Below are 19,662 nucleotides of genomic sequence, written 5' to 3' on the forward strand. Positions count from 1 at the left end.
GCAGAGTGAAAATCTCATTCTGGAGAGATAGAATAATTATATAAGTTACATATAATTTAAAGAACTGTATGTCATATTCAAAACATTACAATATATCTGTTGATTCTAATACACTGACAGAAAAAAACTGCAACACCAAAAAATTAATTAATGTAAAGTAACTAAATTATAGGAATAAATTTGTCTACGTAACATATTTAAGTGTTTAATATTGCAAGACGACAGGTTAATGTAAGTGTGAGGTAAGCCATTGAAAATGTGAACTGCTGGTACATTAATAACTAGTGTAACCACCAGAACGTTGAATGCAAGCATGCAGACACGCACGCATTGTGTTGTACAGGTGCTGGGTATCAGTTTGTGGGATGGAGTTCCAGGCCTGTTGCACTCGGTCAGGAAGGCAGGGACGGTTAATGCCGGGTGTGAATACTGCTCTGGAGTTGTCGACCGATGGTGTACCGTACGTGCTCAATTGGAGACAGATCTGGTGATCGAGCATTCCGAGGCGACATATCGGTATTCTGTAGAGCATATTGGGTTACGACAGTGGTATGTGGGGAGTGTTATCCTGTCGGAACAAATTTGTAGTCAGAGTGCATGGGATAATCGAGAAAGTGCACCTGCTGTGGTACGCAATCGCACCTCAGACCGTAACTCCAGCTGTAGGTCCAGTGTGTGTAGCACACAGACAGGCTGGTTGCAAGCCCTCAGCTAGCCTGCTTTTAACCAACACACAGCCACCAGTGGCACCGATGCGGAACCGACTTTCATTGGAAAACACAACAGACCTCCACCTCGGCCTCCAATGAGCTCTCATTCGGCACCCCTGAAGGCGCAAATGGTGGTGGTTTGGGGTCTGTGGGTTGCACATTACAGGGCACCTGGCTCACAATTGTCCTCAAAGAAACCAATTTGTAACGGTTCACTGTGTCACTGTGGTGCCAACTGCTGCGCAAATTGCTACTGCAGATACAGTACGGTGCGCCAGAGCCGTACACCGAACACGAGGGTTTTCCATTTCGGTAGTGCCACGCGGCCATTCGGAGCTCAGTCTTCTCGCGACTGTACGTTCTTCCGACCACCGCTGCCGGCAATCGTGTACGGTGGCTACATTCTGTAAGTCTCTCTGCAGTACCACAGGAGAACATTCAACTCCTTGTAGTTTTATTTCACGACCTCGTTCGAAGCGGTGTCGATAATGGTGCCTTTGTCACCTCAATGGCAATCCTGACTGACGTAAACTCACCGTGACCGACCTCAGGGGTAACTACAGTGTACGGAATGTTACAACACGTATTTAAGGCAAACCTGATTTGCATCCTCGAGCAACTGGTGCAAAATTGGAATAGTCATCATCTTTCAGATGTAGAAATATGCCTAGCAACTTTATGTCACACACATCCTTCTTCGTGTTGTGATTTTTTTTCTCTCAGCGTATTTGCTTGTGCAGCATATTCGAAAGCATTTTGTATAAAATAAAACTTTACTATCATCATCAATGTTATGTATGAGGCAAAACTGTGGGCCTCATGGAAAAAGGGTGACCTGGCTGACTCATTCAATTTGACTCTTAGTCTGATCACGAGGTGTGGCCATTAATTGCAAGCACTGATCATGTAGGCTGACATGAGGATCAATGAACTATATTTGATGGGATGTCTCTGGAACATCTTAGGCGATTAGAAAGTTAGTAGACAGGAATACAATTAAATACCTGGCTTTAATTCAGCATCAGCGGTGAACGTCAATCTTGACTTTGTACAATAATGTTTACAAGTGCAGTTATAGACTGAACTGTGAATACTTCTTTACAATGCTGATTGCTTCACACGTGTGGATCAATTGTCAATGCATAAACAGTATGTGGTGCCTGCCTAGGTCACAGCTACTGACTTAGCTGAAGAGTATGCTAACTAGCGCCTCTGCACACGAGATCTCTGAAGCTATAATGAGTGAACCATTCCTAAGTCGACTGTAGAACCGACCGACGTGCTAGCTTGTCTCGTAAGACCGAGTGGTGGCACTCGGTCTGCTAGCATCGACAGTGGTGACTCGCGGGTCCGACGTGTACTGACGGACTGCGGCTGATTTGAAGCCTACGACCTAGCGAGTGTGGTGCCTTGCAGTGACACCACAAGTGTCGTTATCATTATTATTTACTTCATTACTCTGACATCTAAGGACCGTGATAAGCTTATAACCTTTATGACAGATGTTCAGTTTTTCTTGTTTTTGTTACCCTGATGTTTTTCATCAAGCAGACCATTCATCTGACCATTTGGCACCATCTGCTCAATTATCTTCTCAGAAAGTGTGAAACATCACTACAGTTCTTCTGAAGATGTCGTGATGGCACAAATCTACAGGTTCACCAATTTTGTCTAGATCTTTTTTGACGTTCATCTATCACAGCATTCTTTGTCTTCAGTTTTGAGTTAAAGATGTATTCAGTTCACTTGGAATCATTCATTCTTCTTATGTGCTCATAAAACTAAACTCTTCACTTCACTGTTGTTGTTGGCGCTAGCAGTAGTGGTGGTTGTGGTGGTGGTGATGGTATTGTGATGAAATCATCCACTGAAAAGTGTTAATAACTACAATGATGTATCCGATAACATCCAGCTAAGGTTAAAAAGTGAAAAAAAAACTGTAATAACAGCAGTTTCTTGCAGATAACATTGCATTCAATTTATTTATTTAGCATTTTGATGAATTAATGTCTCTAATATTAAGTAAAATATTTACAGGAATGTGCAAGAAGAATCATGGACATTAATGTAGGAAATGTGACTGAAATGGACGATGAACTTTTGGCAGCTATCAGAGAGGTCTGGAACGATGCGAACGTACAAATTTGCTACGATCGTCGAGATGAGCTATACCTCCTGGATTCCACAAAATAGTAAGAAGAACTAAGTTTACTTATTAATAATGATATTTTGAACCTTCTAAACTAACATAGCTCTAACAGACTTGACCACAGAATTTAAAAATCTCTCTTCACGAAATCCTCAATTTTTGAAAATATAATGTAATTGGATGGATAAAAAAAATCACTCTGTATTATCCCGGTCTTTAATGTATTAATCAGCTACTTCGACAAGGCTACGACTTCCTAAAAATTGTGCCCTGAAATGAGGTCCATTCTGAAAGATATTTTGGCCACCGCACTTAGAATAGCTTTCTGTCGCCCTCTCAATCTCGCCAGTGTCCTTGTCTGACTCTGTGCTCCTTCTGCACTCCTACCCCTGTGACTGTCCCTGCTGTAAGACTTGCCCTGTGCACCCTCCTACCACCAACTATACCTGCCCTATAACTGGCAAAACATATACTACCAAAGGGAGAGCCACCAGTGAAAGAACAACACATATTGTGTATCAGCTGTTAAGCAAAGCCTGTTCAACCCTTCACATTGGCATGACTGCCGCCAAGTTATCAGTGAGGACGAATGGGCATAGGCTGGTGTACACTAGTAACACAAAATATCTTGTTGCGGAGCATGACAGTTGTGACCTCGGTACTCGTTTCACCACACGTGCCATCTGGATTCTTCTCCCAGACACGTTTCTCGGAACTCCGCAGGTGAGAATTGGCACTACAACGTACCCTCTGTTCTCACCACCCACCTTGCTTTAATTTATGTTAATATTTTCACTCTTAGCATTTCTTCACGGTTTCTATTCCTTCCTTCAATCCCTTGTAGTTTTCTATATCTTTCATTTCTGACCTGTCTAGTTTTTGCAGTCCCCTCCCATGTCTATCACATACAATGCATTTAGCTTTGTGTTCTTATTACCTGATGCACTATGTTTTGGTAGTAATCTCTATCTTGTGTATTGCCCTATCTTCCACTTTTAAGGGTTGGGATGGGTTGGGTTGTTTTGGGGGAGGAGACCAGACAGTGAGGTCATCGGTCTCATCGGATTAGGGAAGGACGGGGAAGGAAGTTGTCCTTGACCTTTGGAAGGAACCATCCCGGCATTTACCTGGAGCACTTTAGGGAAATCACAGAAAACCTAAATCAGGATGGCCGGACATGGGATTGAATCGTTGTCCTCCCAAATGCGAGTCCAGTGAACCACTGCGCCACCTCGCTCGGTCCACCTTTAAGGTCTCAGGTTTTCAAATATCATCTGGTGCTCTCTCCAACAATCGGTCTTTCCTTCTCATCCCATTCAGTAAGTCACTCTTACCTGAGGTTCTGGGTGACTTTTCTGAACTCCCCATCTTTTCCTAACCCTCACCAGTCCTTTTCCTTCATCCCTCTTCCTTCCTCTTCAACCCTTCTGCCAGAAGAAGGAGCCACTGGATCTGAAACCTTGCAAATTTAAATACATTTATATGTGTGTTCTCCTGCTGATGCTTGGTGAGTAGGTTTTTATCTATCCATTTACATTTTATCTACATACAATTCCATGCTCCTCAGAGGAGATAAAAGGACTTATTACTGAAATGTAGGGTTCAAGAAATATATAATGTCAAGTTTTCTGTGTTACTGCCATCACATTCCTGCAGCTTCTCCATTGTGATGGGATCTACGGAATTCAACTGAGAAATGAATGATGATGTGTGACTGAAAAAGAATAACATTCCAAGTACATTTCTTGTACAGATAGATGTTTGGAGATCAAGGATAACATATTCAAGTCCCTCCCATCAAACATCAGCAATTTATTAGTGTAATGCTACTATTTAGCAATAATTATTTTCAGGAGGTAAAATTTCAAGTACTGCTGTCAGATACTTTTGAAAAAACAAACAAACTAACTAATATGTTTTCACCAAATGGCATTTCCTATAGTAATGTCCACAGTCAAACTGAGTGAATAGAGAAGAGCAGTCTGACAGCTAACAAGTGATGTAGATCCTACCTCCTGATACTAGTGCCTCTGGAGACTTGAGCTCACAGATATCCTAGTATCCCCAACCCCTATTTTCCCCTCTGTTGGTAGAATTTAATTATTTACTCTATTTCTTTATCACCTTTTTCCTCTCCATCTTTCCCTCTGTCTCTCTTTCCCTTCTTTGATCCTCCTGCTCCCCACCACTGCTCCACTTTCTTCCTAGTTTTTAATTTCATCATTCATTCCACTCACCATTTGTCTTCCTCTTAACTGATATTTAATTTTAATTCTCTGTCTGTCTTTCAATCTTCTCTGGCCTAAACCTGGCACACTTTTGTTTAGCAGTGTTTCCACTGATCTGTAGTCAGGTCTGCTCCCAGCCACAGTTTGGTGGTTCGATTCATTTGGATGGACAGCTTGTTGGTGGTTGTGCCCACATAAATGCTGTACAGAAATTACAGCAGAGCTGCTGTAAGATCTACATCTACATATGCATACATACCCCACAAGCCATTGTACAGTGCACAGTGGAGGGTGCAGCATACAACTATGTAGTCATTTCTCTTCCTGTTCCACTCACAAACACGGTGATGGAAAAATGACTGTCTATACTCCTCTGTAAGAGTCCTAATTTCTCGTATCTTATCTTTGTGGCCCTTAAGCAAATGTACATTGGTGGCAGTAGGATCATTCTGCAGTCAAGTGTCTAAGTTTTTTTAATAGTGTTCCTCAAAAAAAAAAAAAAAAAAAAAAAAAAAAGAGAGAGAAGAAGAAGAAGAAGAAGAGAGAGATAGAGAAAGAGAGAAAACATTGTCATATCTCCAGGGATGCTCATTTGAGTTCCCAAAGCAAGTCCATAACAATTTTTTATTGATCAGACCTACTGATAACAAATCTAGCAGCCAGACTCTGAATTGCAGTGATGTCTTCCTTTAAACTAACACAGTGACAATCCCAAATGCTCATTAATGGGTCACACTAGTGTTCTCTAGACAGTCTCCTTTACAGATTGAAGCATCCACAACTCTCTTGTGGTTCCCTTTTTAGGTACTCCACGTCGATGTCTGCTCGTAGATACGTATCGTCGGTAGGTTTTCCGGTGCGGGCCTTGTGTTTTGCTATTACTGCGAGTCTTGTAAATATCACTTTTATTTATTAATTTTCCTGGCTAAAACTCTCCCACCTTTCGGAGGGAGTGGGACGTCAAAGAGCCACAAAAGTTCATATTCAGCAGTCCGTAAAACACGTAAACGTTCACTTCAATTAGCGTGTCAGTTAATGCCTATGCTTTCCGCTAGATGGTGCTGAATTACTACTGAATAACTTTGGTTCCGTAAAACCTTCACTGATTAGTTTTAGGTAAATGAAATAAGTACAACACTTTTGTATTTCACTTTCACTCTATATTCAAGGATAAAGATGGTGATGGATGATGGTCTGTTTAAAAGGTTCCTAGCCTGGAGGAATCTAAATAGTCCGCAAATGCCAATATGCACGCGCTATACATCCAGATTCACAACTAACCGCACACGACACTTTCAAAAGTCCACATGTTAATATCTGAATCCCGGTACCTCTGAATTCACTCGTATCAGGAGATAATTTGAGTTTCTGTCCTCTATATGTCCGTAAAGTTCCAATATAGCACTAAAGTCCTAAAATCCCCTTAATACTCCATTGCTACCAACAGTCAGAGATCGTACACTACATCACTTTTAATCTCCGTAATATTCTAACAGTTTATCGTGAACCGTAACACGATAAAGTCCAACCTAATTATAGTCTCGCTGATGACACTGGTTCCCCGGCCTTTAATGTAACAATCGAGGAAAAAAGGTGGCAATAATGACAATCAGGCCTTTTTAAAGGTTTTCATCACAAGAGTTTAATGTCACTGCCTTCTCCGTGATGGAGCTTCCGTTGCTTTGCTGTACTTAGGCGTTAAACTACTTGCTGATATACTATAATTTTGATCTTCAATTACCGAACTCTGATTCTACACTATTTTCCCCTCTAAAAATTCTATTCTTAATTTTAAATTATTCTTTCTGTAGCTTTAATCGCTGTAAACTGAACTGAGGTGTTACAAGATGAACCACACTTTCCTAGAACTCTACCAATAAACCATTCACCTACCCCACTACAATCCTTACATGTTCATTCCATTTCATGTTGGTTTGCAGTGTTATGCCAATATATTTAATCGACCTGACTGTGTCAAGCAGCACACTACTGATGCTGTGTTCAAACATTGTGAGGTCATTTTTTCAACTCATCTGCAATAACTTACGCTTTTCTACATTTACAGCTAGTTGCCATTCATCACACCAACTACAAATTTGTGACAAAATAATTTAATTGGATAGATAAAAAATATACTCACCGAGTGGTGGCAGAAAACACACATAAAAGAGGGTTGTGACTACGCAAGTATTTGGAGCCAGTGGCTCCTTCTTCGGGCAGAAGGGGTGAAGGGGCAGAAAGAGGGGTGAAGGAAAAGAACTGGAGAGGTCTAAGAAAAGGGACAGATTTCAGGAAAGTCACCCAGGTCTGCGGGTCAGCGGAGACCACACGGGATGAGAAGGAAAGACTGATTGTTGGGGACTGCATTGGACAAGGTTTGAATACCTGAGAGCTTAAAGATGGAAGACAAGGTAATATGCAAGACAGAGATTACTGCTTAAGCATCGTGCACGAATTAATAAGAGTGAAAAAATTTGGATATTTGTGGTAAGGACTATGGGACCAAACTGCTGAGGTCATCAGTCCCTAGGGTTACATAATACTTAATCTAACTTAAACAAACTTACACTAAGGACAACACGTACACCCGTGCCCGAGGGAGGACTCAAACCTCCCACGAGGGAGAGCCAGATGAACGGTGACGAGACGCCTGAAACCGCACGGCTACCCTGTGCGGTAAGAGTGAAAAGCTAAGTGCATTGTACATATAGGTGGGAGGGAGGGGGGGAGCTATGAAAAATGGACGGATAAGACAATGGAAGATGAAAACTAAAATGGAATGAAGAAAATAGTAGTTACTGTGAAGAAATGCTGAGATGGAAGAAATTAATGTAAATTAGGGCAAGGTGGGTGGCGAGAACCGAGGGCATGTTGTAGTATTAGTTCGCACCAGCAGAGTAGTGAGAAACTGGTGTCTGGGGGAAGAATCCAGACGGTGTGTGTGGTGAACCAGGTACGGAGGTCACAATTCTCACATTGTAGAGCATGCTCCGCAACAGGATATTGCGCGTTGCCAGTGTACACCCTCTGCCTACGCCCATTCATCCTAATTGATAATTTGGTGGTAGTCGTGCAAATGTAAAATGCCAAGCAGTGTTTACATGACAGCTGGTATGTGACATATGTCATTTCACAGGTGTGAAATTTTGTCTTACATCAACTTATACTCTCCTACAGCCACTCAGTGATGACACCTTCCCATACACCACGGAATCAGCAGCAAATAACTGTAGAGTGCTGTCCACCCTGCCTACAAGATCTTATGTATATTTCAATAATGGCGATTCTATCACACTTTCCCGTTGCAGTCTGATGAACACGCACCATCGAGATCAATGTACAGGATCCTCTTACTTAAGAAGTTTTTGAGCCACTCACATATCTGGGAACCTATTCTGTATGGTCATACTTTCCCTAACTGTCTGCAGTGGGCCACCACATCAAACACTTTTAGAAAATCTAGGAATATGGTAGGTACAACCACAACGGAGGGGTATCTGTTGAGAGGCCAGACAAACGTGTGGTTCCTGAAGAGGGACAGCAGCCTTTTCAGTAGTTGCAAGGGCAACAGTCTGGATGATTGACTGATCTGGCCTTGTAACAATAACCAAAACGGCCTTGCTGTGCTGGTACTGTGAACGGCTGAAAGCAAGGGGAAACTATGGCCGTAATTATTCCCGAGGGCATGCAGCTTTACTGTATGATTAAATGCTGATGGTGTCCTCTTGGGTAAAATATTCCGGAGGTAAAATATTCCCCCATTCGGATCTCCGGGCGGGGACTACTCAAGAGGATGTCGTTATCAGGAGAAAGAAAACTGGCATTCTACGGATCGGAGCGTGGAATATCAGATCCCTTAATCGGGCAGGTAGGTTAGAAAATTTAAAAAGGGAAATGGATAGGTTAAAGTTAGATATAGTGGGAATTAGTGAAGTTCGGTGGCAGGAGGAACAAGACATCTGGTCAGATGACTACAGGCTTATAAACACAAAGTCAAATAGAGGTAATGCAGCAGTAGGTTTAACAATGAATAGGAAAATAGGAATGCGGGTAAGCTACTGCAAACAGCATAGTGAACACATTATTGTGGCCAAGATAGATACGAAGCCCAAACCTACTACAGTAGTACAAGTTTATATGCCAACTAGCTCTGCAGATGACGAAGAACTTGAAGAAATGTATGATGAAATAAAAGAAATTATTCAGATAGTGAAGGGAGACGAAAATTTAATAGTCATGCGTGACTGGAATTCCAGTGTAGGAAAAGGGAGAGAAGGAAACATAGTAGGTGAATATGGATTGGGGCTAAGAAATGAAAGAGGAAGCCGCCTGGTAGAATTTTGCACAGAGCACAACTTAATCATAGCTAACACTTGGTTTAAGAATCATGATAGAAGGTTGTATACATGGAAGAACCCTGGAGATACTAAAAGGTATCAGATAGATTATATAATGGTAAGACAGAGATTTAGGAACCAGGTTTTAAATTGTAAGACATTTCCAGGGGCAGATGTGGACTCTGACCACAATCTATTGGTTATGACCTATAGATTAAAACTGAAGAAACTCCAAAAAGTTGGGAATTTAAGGAGATGGGACCTGGATAAACTGAAAGAACCAGAGGTTGTACAGAGTTTCAGGGAGAGCATAAGGGAACAATTGACAGCAATGGGGGAAATAAATACAGTAGAAGAAGAATGGGTAGCTTTGGATGAAGTAGTGAAGGCAGCAGAGGATCAAGTAGATAAAAAGACGAGGGCTAGTAGAAATCCTTGGGTAACAGAAGAAATATTGAATTTAATTGATGAAAGGACAAAATATAAAAATGCAGTAAATGAAGCAGGCAAAAAGGAATACAAACGTCTCAAAAATGAGATCAACAGGAAGTGCAAAATGGCTAAGCAGGGATGGCTAGAGGACAAATGTAAGGATGTAGAGGCTTATCTCACTAGGAGTGAGATAGATACTGCCTACAGGAAAATTAAATAGTAGTAGTAGAAGGGTTTTGGGGGCGCACGACAGCAAGGTCTTCAGCGCCCGTTCAGTATCATAGTGAGACGGGTGTCAAGAAAAAAAAACTCAGAACATTCACATCAAACGGAACATAAAACACAGGGAACAATCATAAAAAATATGTGCTCACCCACACCGAAGCGTGGGATGAAGCAGGGCGTCAGCAGTAAAACATGGACAACACAGGAAGAAAAAGGTAGAGGGAGCTAAAACAATGGAGCAGATGGAAGTGGCTGGCTGACCGCAAGGAAAAAAGGGAGGAGTCAGCCACTCTGCAATACACTAAAACCGCCAGCCTAAAAATTTAGGCCAGAGTCCAGACACATCACAAAACTTAAAAACCCTAGACACACACGTCTCATCGTTAGCTAAAACACAGGGCAGATCCCCATCAACTTGTGCTTCTGCCCTTGCATCACGGTATAAAACGCAGTCTGTTAAAATGTGTCGGACAGAGATGTGCACACCTCAAGCATCACAAAATGGACGATCCTCCCACCATAATAAATAGCTATGTGTCAGAGGACAGTGCCTGATCCGAAGACGTGTGAGCGCCACCTCTTCCCGCCTGAGAAGCCGGCAGGAGGAACGCCACGGCCGAGTGGTTGACTTTACCGACCGCAGTTTATTGGACGTCACCGCCAGCCATTCGTCCTCCCACAACTCCATGCACTTCCTGTGGAGTGCAGCGATGACTGACTGCAAGGGGATAGGACACTGGACCACATCCTGCTCTCTGCAGGCCTCCTTGGCAGCCCGATCAGCCTGTTCATTGCCCCATATGCCGACATGACCAGGCACCCAGCAGAAGGATACCTCTTTACCCCACCGTTGGAGCAAGTACAGTTGGTCATGTATCAGCTGGACCATCTCTTCAGTCGGGTATAGGTTCTGCAGTGATTGTAAGGCACTAAGAAAATCGGAGCAGAGAAGAAATCGATCACCCCGAACACGATGCATCTGCTCCAGCGCCGTCAGGATCGCGTGGAGCTCCGCTGCGAAAACGGTATATTCAGCAGGGAGGCGAATCCGGGTAACATGATCAGGGAACACCACAGAACAGCCAAGGAAAGTCTCTACAGGAAAATTAAAGAGACCTTTGGAGATAAGAGAACCACTTGTATGAACATCAAGAGCTCAGATGGAAATCCAGTTCTAAGCAAAGAAGGGAAAGCAGAAAGGTGGAAGGAGTATATAGGAGGTCTATGCAAGGGCGATGCACTTGAGGACAATATTATGGAAATGGAAGAGGATGTAGATGAAGATGAAATGGGAGATACGATACTGGGTGAAGAGTTTGACAGAGCACTGAAAGACCTGAGTCGAAAGAAGGCCCCCGGAGTAGACGACATTCCATTGGAACTACTGACGGCCTTGGGAGAGCCAGTCCTGACAAAACTCTACCATCTGGTGAGCAAGATGTATGAAACAGGCGAAATACCCTGAGACTTCAAGAAGAATATAATAATTCCAATCTCAAAGAAGGCAGGTGTTGACAGATGTGAAAATTGCCGAACAATCAGTTTAATAAGCCACAGCTGCAAAGTACTAACGCGAATTCTTTACAGACGAATGGAAAAACTAGTAGAAGCCGACCTCGGGGAAGATCAGTTTGGATTCCGTAGAAATACTGGAACACGTGAGGTAGTATTGACCTTACGACTTATCTTAGAAGAAAGATTAAGGAAAGGCAAACCTACGTTTCTAGCATTTGTAGACTTAGAGAAAGCTTTTGACAATGTTGACTGGAATACTCTCTTTCAAATTCTAAAGGTGGCAGGGGTAAAATACAGGGAGCGAAAGGCTATTTACAATTTGTACAGAAACCAGATGGCAGTTATAAGAGTCGAGGGACATGAAAGGGAAGCAGTGGTTGGGAAGGGAGTCACACAGGGTTGTAGCTTCTCCCTGATGTTCTTCAATCTCTATATTGAGCAAGCAGTAAAGGACACAAAAGAAAAATACAGAGTAGGTATTAAAATCCATGGAGAAGAAATAAAAACTTTGAGGTTCGCCGATGACATTGTAATTCTGTCAGAGACAGCAAAGGACTCGGAAGAGCAGTTGAATGGAATGGATGGTGTCTTGAAGGGAGGATATAAGATGAACATCAACAAAAGCAAAACGAGGATAATGGAATGTAGTCGAATTAAGTCGGGTGATGCTGAGGGTATTAGATTAGGAAATGAGACACTTAAAGTAGTGAATGAGTTTTGCTATTTGGGGAGCAAAATAACTGATTATGGTCAAAGTAGAGAGGATATAAAATGTAGACTGGCAATGGCAAGGAAAGTGTTTCTGAAGAAGAGAAATTTGTTAACATCGAGTATAGATTTAAGTGTAAGGAAGTCATTTCTGAAAGTATTTGTATGGAGTGTAGCCATGTATGGAAGTGAAACATGGACGGTAAATAGTTTGGACAAGAAGAGAATAGAAGCTTTTGAAATGTGGTGCTACAGAAGAATGCTGAAGATTAGATGGGTAGATCACATAACTAATGAGGAAGTACTGAATAGGATTGGGGAGAAGAGAAGTTTGTGGCACAACTTGACCAGAAGAATGGATCGGTTGGTAGGACATGTTCTGAGGCATCAAGGGATCACCAATTTAGCATTGGAGGACAGCGTGGAGGGTAAAAATCGTAGAGGGAGACCAAGAGATGAATACACCAAGCAGATTCAGAAGGATGTAGGCTGCAGCAGGTACTGGGAGATGAAGAAGCTTGCACAGGATAGAGTAGCATGGAGAGCTGCATCAAAGCAGTCTCAGGACTGAAGACCACAACAACAACAACTTCTTTGGTTGTCATCCATGGCACCCTTACAGCACAGTGCTGTGTCAACAATATTCTATGCCCAATTTTGTTTCCCCTCATGGCAAGCTATCATGGGCTTCATTGAACAACATAATGGCCACGTGCACATGGTGAGACTTTTTACTGCTTGTCTTTGTGTTTGCCAAACCCTACGTTGGCCAGCAGAGTCACTGGATCTCTCCCCAATTGAGAATGTTTGGAGCATTGTGGGCAGGGTCCTCCAAATAGCTTGAGATTTTTATGCTCTAATCCACCAGCTGGACTTAATTTGGAACAGTATCCCTCAGGAGAACATCCAGCAACCCTATCAATCAGTGCCAAGCCATATAAGGATCAGAGGTTAACCAACAAGTTATTCACTTGCTCAATTTTTGAATCAAATTACAGATTTCGGACTTGCTGATTTCCATCCCATTTAGATAACTCCTTCATGGTGTATGTCTACACCCTCCCCTCCCTCCCTCCACCCCCCCCCTCCACACACTTCTTTTTAGTGTATTACATAACAGGTAATTTGAAGACCAAAGTTTAAGAACTTGGAGATCTGCCTTTTTTCAGTTACATGGAGAGGCTCGACATCATAGGGGCTGCCGGTTACATCCCTACAGTGCAGGACGTTGTGAGGTCCCGGAGCCCCACAACCAGCATCGTCGAGTACAAGGTGCCTGTCGAGAACTACGATAGGAAGCTCTGGTAAGCAGATATGTCATGCCCTCATTTTCACTGTGGATGTTGCATTTTCAGTAGCATATTTTAGTTATTCACACTAGTACACACTACTGTAGAATTCTGATGACACCTGACAGTGTACGTGGTTAGGAAGGGCAGGAAGAGAGAGACCCACATGTTGTGAGGATAAAGGGAGATAAAGTGTTTCAGTTGGTAAAGGAAGTCTAGTGTCTGACATCTGAGTTTGAAGGAAATGGATCTCCTACCACAGAAATATCGTCACTGTACGAGGTAATATGGGTTGCATGCTTGCCACATTTGTCCTACTGGTAGTCTGACTACGATGCAGATAAGGAAAACTGAACAATAAAAAATAATAAACATTGATTAATATAAAATACACTCATCTGCTTAAGGACGGTAGGATGTCAAATGGGCCGATTTGGAGCAGGAGAGGCACCACAGGACATTTTAATTTCCACTGTCTATACTTCTACAAATAAATTCATAAAACTTTGTCAGCATGACCAGGAAGGATTCAGAATTCACACTCATAGTAGTGGAAGTTCAAAAACATAACGAAGTAAATTTTTTTTACATGTGAAATTTCATAATTTTTTCACTTACTAATGGCAGCATTTGTTGCTATAGGTACACTTTTCTTCATAAGTAAGAGAGATTGTTTGATGAATTTTGCACAGCATACAAACCATACTTAAAGGTGTATGGAACTCTATATTTTTCCAAATCTATTAAAAACTGTGGTCAAAATTGAGGTAATTAACTACAAAATTTGTGTTTTTTCTAAACATGAAGTTTAAAATACAACAGATCATTCATTTTTTCATAAATTAAATAAATTCTAGAGTTTCGTACACTTGTAAGTACGGTATGTATGCTGTGCAAAATTCATCAAAGAGTCTCTCTAACTTATGAAGAAAAGTGCACCTATAGCAACAAATGCAGCCATTAGTAAGTGAAAAAATGATGAAATTTTGCACATAAGAAAAAATTATTTCATTACGTTTTCGAACTTCCGCTGCAATGAGTGTGAATCCTGAATCCTTCCTGGTGATGCTGACAAAGTTTTATGAATTTATTTGTAAAAGTATAGACAATGGAAATTAAAATGTCCTGTGATGCCTCTCCCGCTCCGAGGTGGCCCGTTTGACGTCCTAGCCCCCTTAACTTTAAGTGAGGTTGTTAAAGTCCTACACCCTGATTTAATCTAACACAGTGAAATGTACTATCTACTCTATGGAGTTCTGTCTGGACTGCTGTCTTTCACACTTCTTAAGTTGAGTATTGAATCTGAATTTCTATAGACACTGGGCATTTAACTATCCGACAATCACTCATAAATAGCAGCTTGCTACTATGGGGCAACTGCCAATAGTGTTGGCAGTGATAACTGTAGACCGTGTGATGAAACAGGACTTCTCAAATAATAGCATAACTAGAAATGACTGTGCTCATCACAATAACAGTGGAGGAATCCTGACACATCAGCCCTTGTTTCTCTTGCAAATAAGTCCAAAGATAACTGAAACCGAGAATATTTAACTTTTCACAGAATTAAATGGATATGTAGGCCACACATGCAAGCAAATCTCAGGAAACTTTAACGTGGTAGGTATTCACACAGCTGCCAGAATCAAATGTCTCTCCTGTACAAAAGTCAGGGGATAGTGATATGCACATATACAGATGGCAGTACCATTTTGTGCACAAGGTACAAAATGGCAGTGCATTGGTGGAGCTGCCATTTGTACTCAGTGATCCGTTTGAAAAGGTTTGTGGTGTTATTATGGTCACATGATGGTAATTAACAGTCTCTGAATGGGGAATGCTGGTTGGAGCTAGATGCAGGGAACATTCCACTCTGGAAATCGTTACGGGACTCAGTATTCCGAGATTCACAGCGTTGAGAGTGTGCTGAGAATACCGCATTTCAGGCACTATCTCACATTGTGGACAACGCAGTGGCTGACAGCCTTCATTTAATGATCAAGAGCAGCAGTGTTTGTGTAGAGTTGTCAGTGCAAGTTCAGCCATTGTGTCTTTTCTACCATAGCCAGTGTGTAAATATATAACAATGTTTAACATTAACTGAATTTTCTGTTGGTGCTTGGCAGAACACTATAATAATATTAAATAGGAAAACATGTCCTAATGTTCAGCAAAATTATGTTTATCTGATCATGAAGTGGCTTTTGGTTTCTTAGGCCATCTTTAGTTGTCACCTGATGATGGCATAAGAGTCTGAAAGATAGATATTATCAAATAAACATGATTTTTCCAAACATTAGCAAGTGTTTTCCTGTTTAATATTATAACAACATTTAATGGTTTATTCCAAAATTACATCAGCAGGTGATTTACCTAACAAATAAACAAATCACATCCTCACAGAGACAAAAAATTGTTAATCAAAAGCAGATCCAAAAAAACTTACCATATTTACTCGACTCTAAGCTGCACTTTTTTTTCCACAACTAACTTCTGCCGTCAAATATATGTAGCGCTACACAGGCATGCTTTGAAGGCACAAAGATAAATACTGGCGCCAAAACCTCTGCATCAGTAGGCCTAAATAAATTAAAAGAAAAGGTAGAAGAATGTAAACATTATGCCATTTATTCTTTCGTGTTTGCTGCTATCTCATTTAAATTCTGTCTGCCTAATAAACTACGAAACTAGAGTGAGACAACAGCAAATGCGGAAGAATATACATATCAAGTCATGTTTATATTCGTATTATTCTTATACTGAATAGTGATACAGTCAGAAATGATGCATGGCAACTGACTAGATTTTTAAATCTAAGATGACTCTAATTTCTGTGCAGAATGTAGTGTATTAAAGAGGCGGCGTCTGCAAAGATTTTCAAATGGAGAAAATTGAACTCTCGTTCAGAACATCTTCTATCATACGGAGTCTATTATTCGGTTCTTGTTGATCATTATGAAAGAAAGCAGCAGTGTAAGTAACAACAAATAGCAGTCAGTTGCCATTGCTTTGCTAATGAGACAATTCCTCTCTTTTTTTTAATTGTAAGTGGCGGTAGCGCTTCAAAAGCAAGCCATGCCACGAGTGACAACAGGTCATAAACACTCATGATCAGAATGTGCAATCAATGCATGACACAGTACAGTAATGCATTTTCAGCTTAGAGTGATGTAAACACCTATAACAAAGAGAACGGCACTTACCAGATCAAAGCAATCGATTCAAACCAGACGAAGCACGTCAAAAAGGAAGGGTACCCATATAAATACGGACGGAGTGCCTGACGCATAGCAATGGCTACTTGGTAAAGCTTAACTGTTAAGCTTACGACTCGAACCATACTACTGTAGCTGTATCATCATCCATTCGACCTAAATTGTGTCTCGTGTTATAATGGACCAACTTTATTTCGATTTGGAGGTGCGGTCTAAAACTCTACTCTGCCCTTGAATTTTGAGTCTCAAATTTCAGGTGCGGCTTAAATTCGGGAAAATTTTTTTTCCATGATTTCGAGTCTCATTTTTCAGGTGCGGCTTAGATTCGAGTGCGGCTTTGATTTGAGTAACTACGGTACTTAGGTAATGAGCCACTCAAATAACCAAGTGCATCAGTGTGTCACTTCTGAGACTGAGGGAGGTGAACCAGGTCTGGCCTTAATATGCCTGACAGATTACAGGTGAGAACTGGTATACCAGCCAGCCTGGATGTGATATTTATGGGGTTTGTTTAGTAAGTAATGTGTGTGCTGTCTGTTTTGACTCTGCAGGAAGTAACTGTGCTGAGTTTAGAGGTGAACAGTGTTTGCACCATTTCCTCTGGGGTACAACCCCTGTCCGCCGCTCGTGGTCTCGCGGTAGCGTTCTCGCTTCCCGAGCACGGGGTCCCGGGTTCGATTCCCGGCGGGGTCAGGGATTTTCACCTGCCTCGAGATGACTGGGTGTTTGTGTTGTCCTCATCATTTCATCTTCATCCAGGAAAGTGGCGAAATTGGACTGAGCAAAGATTGGGTAATTGTACGGGCGCTGATAACCACGCAGTTGAGCGCCCCACAAACCAAAACATCATCATCATCATCATCGGTACAACCCTGGCAACCACATGCACATACGCCTGTCGAACAGCTATAATCCATTTGAAATGGTCACACAGTGTGCCTGGGGGAAACTGGACAGATGTATCGACAGATTGCTCCATACTTCAGGCTGTGGTGTGTTGCTGCATTTGACAGTGGCCTCTGAACATTCCCCATCCACAGAGCAGGTTCTATATATCCACACGGTACAGACGCATGGCGAGATTGACACAATGTGAGAGCAGCAGAGACTGACTGAACATCATCCAGGGATGAAATATAGACACGTGTTGCACCTGCTTTGTCAACATGAACCATTAGGAACTGTATGCTTGCAGCAAACTACAATCATGTGGCTCTGGCCAGGCTAACACTGACACCACAACACCAACACACACAGCTACACTGGCCTGGTGGAAGACTTGACTGGAGAGCGGAATGGCAACCTGTTGTCTTCAGCCAAAGCAGAGTTACTAAACACAGCATTCCGAAACACCTCCACAAATGAAGACAAAGTAAATATTCCAGAATTTGAATCAAGAACAGCTGCCAACATGAGTAACATAGAAGTAAATATCCTCAGAGTAGTGAAGCAACTTAAATCACTTAATAAAAGCAAGTCTTCTGGTCCAGACTGTATACCAATTAGGTTCCTATCAGAGTATGCTGATGCAACAGCTCCATACTTAACAATCGTATACAACCGTTCACTGAAAAATCTGTACCCAAAGACTGGAAAGCTGCACAGGTCACACCAATATTCAAGAAAGGTAGTAGGAGCAATTCACTAAATTACAGGTCCATATTATTAACATTAATATGCAGCAGGATTATGGAACATATATTGTGGTCGAACATTGTGAATTACCTCGAAGGAAAGAGTCTATTGACACACAGTCAACACGGATTTAGAAAACATCGTTCTTGTGAAACACAACTAGCTCTTTACTGGCATGAAATGTTGAGTGCTACTGACAAAGGATTTCAGATTGATTCCATATTTCTGGATTTTCAGAAGGCTTTTGACACTGTACCACACAAGTGGCTTGTAGTGAAATTGCGTGCTTATCGAACATCATCTCAGTTACGTGACTAGATTCGTGGTTTCCTATCAGAGAGGTCACAGTTCATAGTAATTGACAAAAGTGACCAAGTTAAAGCAGAATTGATTGCTGGCATTCCCCAAGGTAGTGTTAAGGCCCTTTGCTGTTCCTTATCTATATAAATGATTTGGGAGACAATTTGAGCAGCCCTCTTAGGTTGTTTGCAGATTATGCTGTCGTTTATCGACTAATACAGTCATCAGAAGATCAAAACAAATTGCAATATGATTTAGAAACTATATCTGCATGGTGCAAAAATTGGCCGTTGACCCTAAATAATAAAAAGTTTGAGGTCATCCACATAAGTGCTAAAAGGAATCTGTTAAACTTCAGTTACTTGATAAATCAGTCCAATCTAAAGGCTGTAAATTCAACTAAATACCTAGGAATTACAGTTCTGAGTAACGTTAATTGGAAGGAACACATTGAAAATGCTGTGGAGAAGGCTGACCAAAGACTGCATTTTATTGGCAGGACACTTAGAAAATGTAATAGATCTACTAAGGATACTGCCTACACTAGCTTGTCTGTCCTCTTTTAGAATACTGTTGGGTATTGTGGGTTCCCTACCAGATAAGATTGATGGAGTACATCAAAAAAGTTCAAAGAAGGGCATCACATTTTGTATTGTCACAAAATAGGGGAGAGAGTGTCACTGAAATGACACAGGATTTGCGGTGGACATCACTGAAACAAAGGTGTTTTGCTGCAATGGAATCTTCTCACGAAATTCCAATCACCAAATTTCTCCTCTGGATGAGAAAATATTTTGTTGACACTAACCTACATAGGGAGAAATGATCACCATGATAAAATAAGTCAAATCAGAGCTCATACAGAAAGATAAAGATGTTCGTTCTTTCTGCATGCTATACGAGATTGGAACAATAGAGA

At 41.6% G+C, this 19,662-nt stretch overlaps 1 protein-coding gene across 2 annotated transcripts in view; it reads left to right on the forward strand.

Annotated features, from left to right (window-relative positions):
• LOC126109666 (guanine nucleotide-binding protein subunit alpha-11-like) overlaps window positions 1–19,662 on the forward strand; it is a 128,138-nt gene that overhangs the window by 69,194 nt on the left and 39,282 nt on the right. For both annotated transcript variants that reach the window (XM_049914710.1, XM_049914711.1), the window contains exons 3-4: window positions 2,748–2,902; window positions 13,474–13,608. In XM_049914710.1, coding sequence (XP_049770667.1) covers window positions 2,748–2,902; window positions 13,474–13,608 — 290 coding nt within the window. The remainder of the gene's footprint in view (window positions 1–2,747; window positions 2,903–13,473; window positions 13,609–19,662) is intronic.

The sequence above is a fragment of the Schistocerca cancellata genome, chromosome 12, assembly GCF_023864275.1.
Source record: "Schistocerca cancellata isolate TAMUIC-IGC-003103 chromosome 12, iqSchCanc2.1, whole genome shotgun sequence".
Lineage (NCBI taxonomy): Eukaryota > Metazoa > Arthropoda > Insecta > Orthoptera > Acrididae > Schistocerca > Schistocerca cancellata.